Source organism: Limulus polyphemus, unplaced genomic scaffold, assembly GCF_000517525.1.
Source record: "Limulus polyphemus unplaced genomic scaffold, Limulus_polyphemus-2.1.2 Scaffold73, whole genome shotgun sequence".
Classification (NCBI taxonomy): Eukaryota; Metazoa; Arthropoda; class Merostomata; order Xiphosura; family Limulidae; genus Limulus; species Limulus polyphemus.
The window spans coordinates 1,296,243-1,304,559 of record NW_013665683.1 but is presented as its reverse complement, the minus strand read 5'-3'; the positions used below and the strand labels follow the sequence as shown (position 1 = coordinate 1,304,559).

At 30.1% G+C, this 8,317-nt stretch overlaps 1 protein-coding gene across 5 annotated transcripts in view; it reads right to left on the bottom strand.

Annotated features, from left to right (window-relative positions):
* The window catches only part of LOC106466279 (DENN domain-containing protein 5B-like), an 82,860-nt gene that overhangs the window by 33,247 nt on the left and 41,296 nt on the right, over positions 1-8,317 (bottom strand). For all 5 annotated transcript variants that reach the window (XM_022394938.1, XM_022394947.1, XM_022394953.1 and 2 more), the window contains exons 8-12: positions 6,273-6,478; positions 4,439-4,624; positions 3,780-3,876; positions 1,172-1,331; positions 309-399 (exon numbers count right to left, since the gene is read on the bottom strand). In XM_022394938.1, the coding sequence (XP_022250646.1) occupies positions 309-399; positions 1,172-1,331; positions 3,780-3,876; positions 4,439-4,624; positions 6,273-6,478 (740 nt within the window). The remainder of the gene's footprint in view (positions 1-308; positions 400-1,171; positions 1,332-3,779; positions 3,877-4,438; positions 4,625-6,272; positions 6,479-8,317) is intronic.

The following is an 8,317-nucleotide window of genomic DNA, read 5'->3' as shown; positions in this document are numbered from 1 at the left end:
AGTTAAATGACAAAAAATTAGGTGTCTATTTACTTGTGACCACTCAGTGTATATTATGAAAGTTCAAAGTTGATTAAGGATTAAACTTAAAATATATTACAATAAAATTGATTAAGTATACATTCAAGTTGTTCTTATTAATGGATTTTTTTTATATAGGTAAAATAAAAAATTACAGTGTTACAGATCCCTTAATTAATATTATATGATTTACTGCTGTAGAGAATATAGATCTCTAAAATTAACTAAAACTGAGAAAACATTAGCTCTTAAACAGCTGCTCAAACAGCAACAATTACAAATGTTACCTCTTTTTGGTCTGTATTGAGTTGAAGATGCTCTGCATGCTGCATTTGTCTGTCTTTTTTTTTCCATTGAGCATTAGATCTCTTCTTAGATCTAAAATAAAGATTTAAGAAAAGTGATTTTAACACAATTGATGTGCTTAAGAATTCTTACAGTTTTCTATGAAAAAACTAATCTCCCTGACAGATTTTTTCAGATTATTTAAAAAATGTTTTCCTAAAAAGAGCAATGGTTTCATGTATTTATTTCTACATATCTATCAAAAGCTTTTCTGACAATTATATAATTTAAAAGTTTTGCTTTTGACAGTTTTATCCGTTTTATTTTTTATTTATTTCCTGTAATACCTAAAAACCACTAGTTGAGCCCAAAGGATCCACCTCAATCAAGTAAATTCTCATACAAAACTAATAAATCAGGAAATTTGACAGACTTGAGCAAAAAGACAAAAAACATGCTTTCCCAGCATCGTGATGATTAAAGAAATAACAAAAGGGAATTAGGATTATGAATAAACCCTAACAAAACCATTTATTGCCAAAGCTATGTTGCCAGCATTTACAAAAAAAAACAGGAAAGGAAAACTGACTGTATATGTTCAGATTTGTTTTTACTTGAGATTTACTGAGCTACATTTTATTCATAGCATTAAGATCCTATAACATTACATTATTTGCCAATAAATTTTCTTCCTTTAAGTATTTCTTAGGATTTTTGTTTCTATACACTATTAAAAAAAAGTCCCATTTGCAAAAGCATTATTACGTAACATCGGAAAAAATAAATCAGACTTAGAGCAAAAGCCACTTATCCTGTTTCATTAACATCTGAAACCACATTATGATAAACAAAAAATCAAACTTACCTAATATGGGCAGGCTCTCGATTCAATACAGAGACATCCAGCGGAGGAAAGTGGCCTGCAATATGTCGTCTTCTACTTATTATCTCTGACAAAACTTCTAAGGCTCGAGGTGAGGGAGCTGTAACATCAGCAACTGAGGCCCGTTTATCGATGACAACTTCTGAAATACAGCAATAAATAACAAATTAAAGATGTTTTAGAGTTGTTGTTTTTTTTTATAGTTACTCTATAGATAGTAAAAAGTTTTATGAAATACACTTACTTATGAAATTCCAATTACACAACACTTCACAATGAACTTTTTCTCTAAATCTACATTCCATGGAAAATATTTTGTTTGTAATGTAAAACTAGAGTTGCCAATTAACTCAAGTAATCAACAGAACTGATTACATATAAGCATAAATTACATTGATTAATTTCACATGAAATAATAAACTAATTGAAATCAGTGTCTGATTATTACTGTTTTTTGATTATTCAAATTATCCAAGTAATCTAAGATTGCCATTATGAATTCTCATTACTATTTTCACTTAATTCAAAATTGTTCAGCTTAATCGATTATTGTCATGACTCAAAAATAATCAACTAATCGAAGTAAGTGTTTCTGATTACACAAGCCCGCGATGGTTTTATTGTCATGAAAATTTTATATGTTCTACAGTACTTCCTGTACAATAAATCCGAAAATGATATCCATTTTTCTCCATCATGTACATAACGCAATACATAAAAGAAAGACCACAACACATAGTTTTGAAACTAAAAGACGTAGATTTCACAAAAAAATCAGAATGAATGAGAAGGCATACTCGTTTAACATCAATGTTCTTCATTTTTTTTCTAGTTTGTTTGTATTTTTGTTAACAAACATAATAATAAAAAATGTTCATTATGGTAAACGAAATAAAAATTTGATCTTAGTGAGAGTTTTTTCTTCTTCCTAATTTGTAAAAAATTCCACTCTGTGTATTCACTTGTGCCTCATCAAACAACCTGGTGCCTATACCTCAGACATACTGCAAAATGCTCATCATTCGTGAAAACACAACAACATTGATACAAATATTCTATTGTTTTAACAATTTCTGTAATTACCATAAATAAGCCAGCTCAGGTAAAATGGTGGGATATGGTAGCAGGATCACTACCAGAACCCCTCAAAAATACTAAAGCAAAAATAACATAATAACTTGCTGAATGTTGTGTACTGAGTGTTCAGAGAATTTACTTCCTTATTATCATAAGCAATACACTAACATGGGTACATTATCCCTACTTTAGACAGTGAACAAGATTTTGTTTACATCTGAAAAAGCATGCAAAAAAAATTGTTTTGCTCCTTTATATTTTCATGTATGTTGCATCCATTCCTATAATATAGTTTGTATAGGACAGGAATTAACATGAACAGATTTGCCACAGTAGCATTTATTTCACACCAAAAGAAACTTAACTTTCTGTGCATTCAAAAGTCCATGTATTTATCTTATCTCAATACTGGAGAAATTTCTTCTCAGCAACTGTATCAATGCATTTCAAATGAAAAATATTGATAATTTTTCCACCCTCCAATGGAATCATCAACTTCCACCCAGGAAAAACCTATCATGCAGTAAGCAATTGGTTGAACTATGACACACAGAACATTGCATTTTGGATAGAGATGATACTAATGTGGAGATTTCTTCCACAGTGTGCACATGTTTAGGGGATTTCCATGCACTATTATAGATACCTTGTAAATTGAGCCAGGTAGAACTGTGTGTAGCTAGAAGTAGTGTTTCTGCAAATTTCTGTACCAGGCTGGTCTTATGGTGTGCAGCTCATGCCTTAGGAATGAAAACCACTGTTTGTGTATGTTCAGAATTTGAACAGAGCTGTTCAATACAAACATTAAAATAACATGAGAATTATCACTTCTTTGATAATATTCTCATGTTGCTTGCATTCCATTGTATTTCCCTGGTTCAATTTACACAAGGCAGTACATACAGCTTTGAATAATTGGGTTGTCCAAAGGACAACATAAGTCATTAACTTTTACAGCATTTGATTGTTCAACAGAATTCCTTGTCATCTCAGATAACTATTAAATTTGTTCACTGATATAAAACCAAATGAGAGCTTCTGAAGAAACTTTAGTCACAGAATCTGTGTAGTCTGTCAAAAGTTACAGGTGCGTTGTGTAAAAGAAAAAGTATATGACTATGTCACATAGTGGTTCTTTACTTTATTAGCAAATATAAAATTTAGGTTAAAGGGTTTTCAATGATTATCATGTTTTACATTTGAATTGCTTAAGATATGATAACATTTATAAGTTCTGAATGTTCATGAAAATACAGAAATAATAATGTGCTTCCCATGAGCTGTAAAGTGGTAAAGCAAGATAATTTGTTTAATTTCATCTCATTTTTTAACAATATCTATAAGTTTCAGTATTTTGTATAGTTTTAGTGTATCACTATTTTACAAATCAATTATTTATGGTGTTTGAAACTTACATTTTACTAAGTGTTCTTTTATTAATAAGTAATGTAATTAAGTTACAAGACATCTATTTCATCAGAATATACAACATTTTACTGATGGTACAACCAACCTGTATCCCTGAAAGTTGCACATGGTTCATAACAAGGTGCTCTAATGAGGGAATCTCTGTGCCTCTCCCGAATCAGCTTTATTCGTGAATCAAACACCTGTGAAACCAATGAGTTAAATCAAGTAATGAAAATTAAAATGTAGTGTGTCTAGTGAATTCTTAATGACTTCAAATCCATGCTTCATCAATACACAATACTGCTTTGCTACATAAAGCTGGGATTTCACAGCAAACACACCTACCAATTAGATATACATTTTTAATTTAATAGAATGTCTTGTCATGTATAAGATGCAACAATTTTTAAATAAGCAAAAATTTATCGTTATAGACATTATAACTTTGACTTGATACTTTTCTTAGGAGTTTCATTTAAGTAATATTTCATTCAAATTATAGTCACTTTTCAAACATTATAAAAACTACTATACAGTAATAAGATAAAATAAATTAAAGGTCATAATTTTTTCCACTCTAATGTAAGAAAACAAATGCAAATTTGTTGAAACATTATTTTTAATTTTTACGTATCTGTTAAAAAATCCATCATAATCTTAAACACTACTCCAGATTTTCTTTTTTTATGTATAAAAATACATAAAAATTTCATAAATGATCAATTATACATGTTTGATACTTTAGGGAAAAATGAAAACAACCTTTAAATAACTGTCTGGCTCCTCCCACTGAGACGTGATTTTGTTGTCCACCAAAGTAGCAAACATTTGAGACTCAATAAAACGAGAAAGAAATGGAAGATGAGGTTCTGGCTGATCAGAGAGAAAAGAGGTTTTGTCAAAGTTCTGCATGCTTTCTCTTGAGTTAATCCACTGCTCCATATCTTGCTGTAAAACAAAACGATCAAACTGAGTGATCTCAAACAACTTTGAGCATTTTGTAAAACTAATGTTCAAAAATGCTAAAAAAAGCCAGTAACCTTAAATATCTTTTGAAATTAGTGCATGTCAGTAAGCTAAACATCTTGAATACCTCAATTTGTGTGTATGCATATCTTGAAAAACAAAACTAGTGCCAGCACAAAAAAATCTGATCATGCTTTATAAACACAGTAAACACTGGAAATTAAAAAGAACAAAAAACTATATATATATACATATTTAGAGAATCAAAAGCAAAATGTGACAGTCAAAACAGATGTTATTAAAAGATTTAGCCTTCATGTGAGGAGACAGGTGGTCAAGGGTAAATAGCTAGTCAACATTTTCTTTGCCCATAGTTGTACTTAATGCTAACAGTTGAATTGTGTGTTTGATGAATTTGAAGATGGTACTAGAGATAAAATATCTTTACCACAGAGAACCTGGATATAGTTGACTTTATTCTAGGCTTTAGTTTGAATATTAGCAATATGCTTACACTACATTAATTATCTATCGTACATAGTTCCAAAACAAATTGTTAATGTAATCTTTTGCATTTTTGTACAACTTCAAATAAGGCAGAGAAGACTTTACCATTTGTGTTTTAAGTAGTTTATTAGAATTTACTAATGGAAAAATTTACGCATGCTGAGTAAAAGAGATGGGAATTTTTACTTTGCCACAAGTTGGCACATCATTATAAAACTGCCAAGCTCAGGTGTTGTTGGTGAAACCAACTTTTACATTATTAGTAAACATAAAAATGTTTTTGACTTCTCTGAATCAAGAATAAAGATGACAAGTTTTCTCCATTTATGTGTATGTATACTAGTGTACTGATAATGAGGTTAGAAAATCAATGTTATAATTAGAAGATAAAATCATACAATTTGGCACTACTGTAAAAAAAAACAACTACTGTCCATTGTTTCAAGGATTTTGCCAACATAGTTAGTTAGGCTACTGAAACAGTTGTTATCCATATTTGTTTCCAGTTTTTCTTCACTATGGATTAGCTATTTTCCTACTTGCTTGAAAACACACCAAGTAAGAAAGAAAAGAAAGCAGTAATTTGGTTGAGATGTTAAACAGAATTTATTTTATGAAAGACATTAGAATTCTGATGGAGATATTTAATACAACTGGCAATTTTGGGAGTATTAACTAAGCCAAAAAAAATACAAACAGTATGTTTAGGTCAGTAGACAAAATAATGTGTGACAATTACAAATTTCATGAATATACAAGTTTTGAAAAATTATTAAGACAGCTTTCTGACAATAAAGTAAACATGCACAATGAGCATCTTAGCAAAGGTTAGAGTTCATTATTTCCCCCCCCCCCCCCAACCTTTCAGTAGCACCAGCACAAACCATATCCATCTCTAACTTTGCTAGGCTGGCATTAAGATCCAACAATATACTATATATATACAACATGGAAATTGTATAAGAATTTATAAACCAAATTCACAGAGAAAATAGAAGCCAAATAAAAATGGTATGCACATAACCAAGCAGTCTAATTTTCTAAAAATTCAATAAGTTTAACAGCTACAATTTACTTGCACATACTTGCAAAATCAATTAAGTGAATAATGAATAAAACTGACCTGACTCGGCTGAATAACAAAATGATCATAAGAGTTAAACATTTGAATGAACCTATTCAGAAAGACTTCACGAATTGCATTATTAAACTTAAGATCTTCCATATACTGTTGTCCATTTCCTAGTCCTTTACTAATAGCCGACTTGTTACTTCTATCGGAATCACGCTTCTTTGGTTTATGTAAGTCTTCAAAAGATGTTATAACTCCTGAAATGTACAAGTTCAAAAAAATAAAAGGAATTGTTATAAATGTTCTCTTTACTTCATGCATGTCTTTTAAAACCTGAGAACCTTCAGGTAATATCTATCATATTACATGGGTGTGTGTGTGTAATTTATTGATTTAAATCTTTTTTTATTTAAATTAAAGAAACTGTGCTTGTATATTAAGTTAACAAGAAATCAAACTTATCTCGTTATAACAGTAGACCAGTAGCTGACTGATTAGATTAATGTTAGCAAAATTAAACTGGGTAAACATCTTTTTCAGAAGTTCAGTGGAAGTTGCACCTTTTCTAAACAACCTATTAAACCCCAAGTAATATCAGAAAAAAGCAGTTCTTTCTCATAATTTGGTATACGGTCAATTTAAACAAATAACTTAAACAGGTAAATGTACAAGCATGAACTAAATGTTAACAAACACAATAATAATAATAAAATGCAGGTTGGCCCAATTCTTAAAACTGAAATTACAAAAACAAAGATTTATAAATTTTTAAAGCACTAGTAACTGAAAATAGCAGTTCAAAAAAGGAAGGAAACTGGTAAACAAAACAAATAGTACGATGTTGTTCCAAGTCATTAAAGCAATAGTTCAGAGTATCAAAGTTAAAAAAAAGTTTTGTTTGTTTGTTTGCAGTTAAGAACAAAGCTAAGCAATGAGCTACCTGTGTTGAGCACCCACAAATATCGAAAACCCAAGTTTTAGCATTGTAAGTTGGCAGATATATTGCTAAGCCACTGAGGGGGGGGGCAATAAACGAGTTACAGATAAAACAATATAATGTTAAAAAAAAGAGAATAGAAGCTTTAGACTAAATACCTGTTAAGATCAAAAGCAGGTGAATGGCAGCATTCAACAACTTGGGATTTCTAAACATGGCTATTATATCTAAAATAAGTCAGTCATATACAGTCCTATTGGATTCTTTAATGTAAACAACAGCAAGTTACTAAGATAACATATGGATAAATATCTCATGCCATCATATAAATGCTAGTTTAAATTAAGATCGATTATAGTTATTATACCAACCCTGAAGCTTCAAGTTTAGTCAATTATCTATAATAATAGTATGCCACTATGACTTATGTTGCAGGATATCTCGTAACATCTGTCAGAAGTTAGAAACCTTGTAAGTCATGTATCAATAACCACAGCTATGCTCCCTTATAATTGAAAAACATTGCATACTTGATTCAAAATTAAAAGTTGTATTGATGAAATTAAGAGTATAATTATCTTTAAATCATATTTTTTATAATGTTTCATGTCAATAAAACAATAGAATAACATTTATTTATAAGCAGACAAGTTTTGTTCTACAAACTTTTAGCTTTCCTGACATTTTCAAAAACTTTCCAGTCTAGATGGGGGTGTCAATGACATCCATGATACCACAATAGAAATATTTAATCAACTTGCGTGCATATTAAGATACAGTTAATATTATCTGGTATAAACTTAAAAACTCACATAATCTGATTTAGTTTTCTATCATTATTTACATTTTGAAGCTTCCAAAAGTTTGTTGCAAGACTGTTTTGATAAAACATTAAAAATACTTCCTTTCTCTTAAGAATTTCAATTTTTATTTGTTGTTCAGAATGTTAACATTTTCTAACACTGAAAATGTATTTCCAATAGGTACTTACCTACACTTTAAGCATTGCTAAAAATTTTCAATGGCACACCAGTCTTTTATACCCAGTGGTGGGATTCAGCCGGTTCGTGCGAACCTGTTCTTAGAATTTAATGACCTCCATGAACCGGTTGTTAACAATCGCATGTATAGGCCTAATAATAACGTTACAACTTACAAG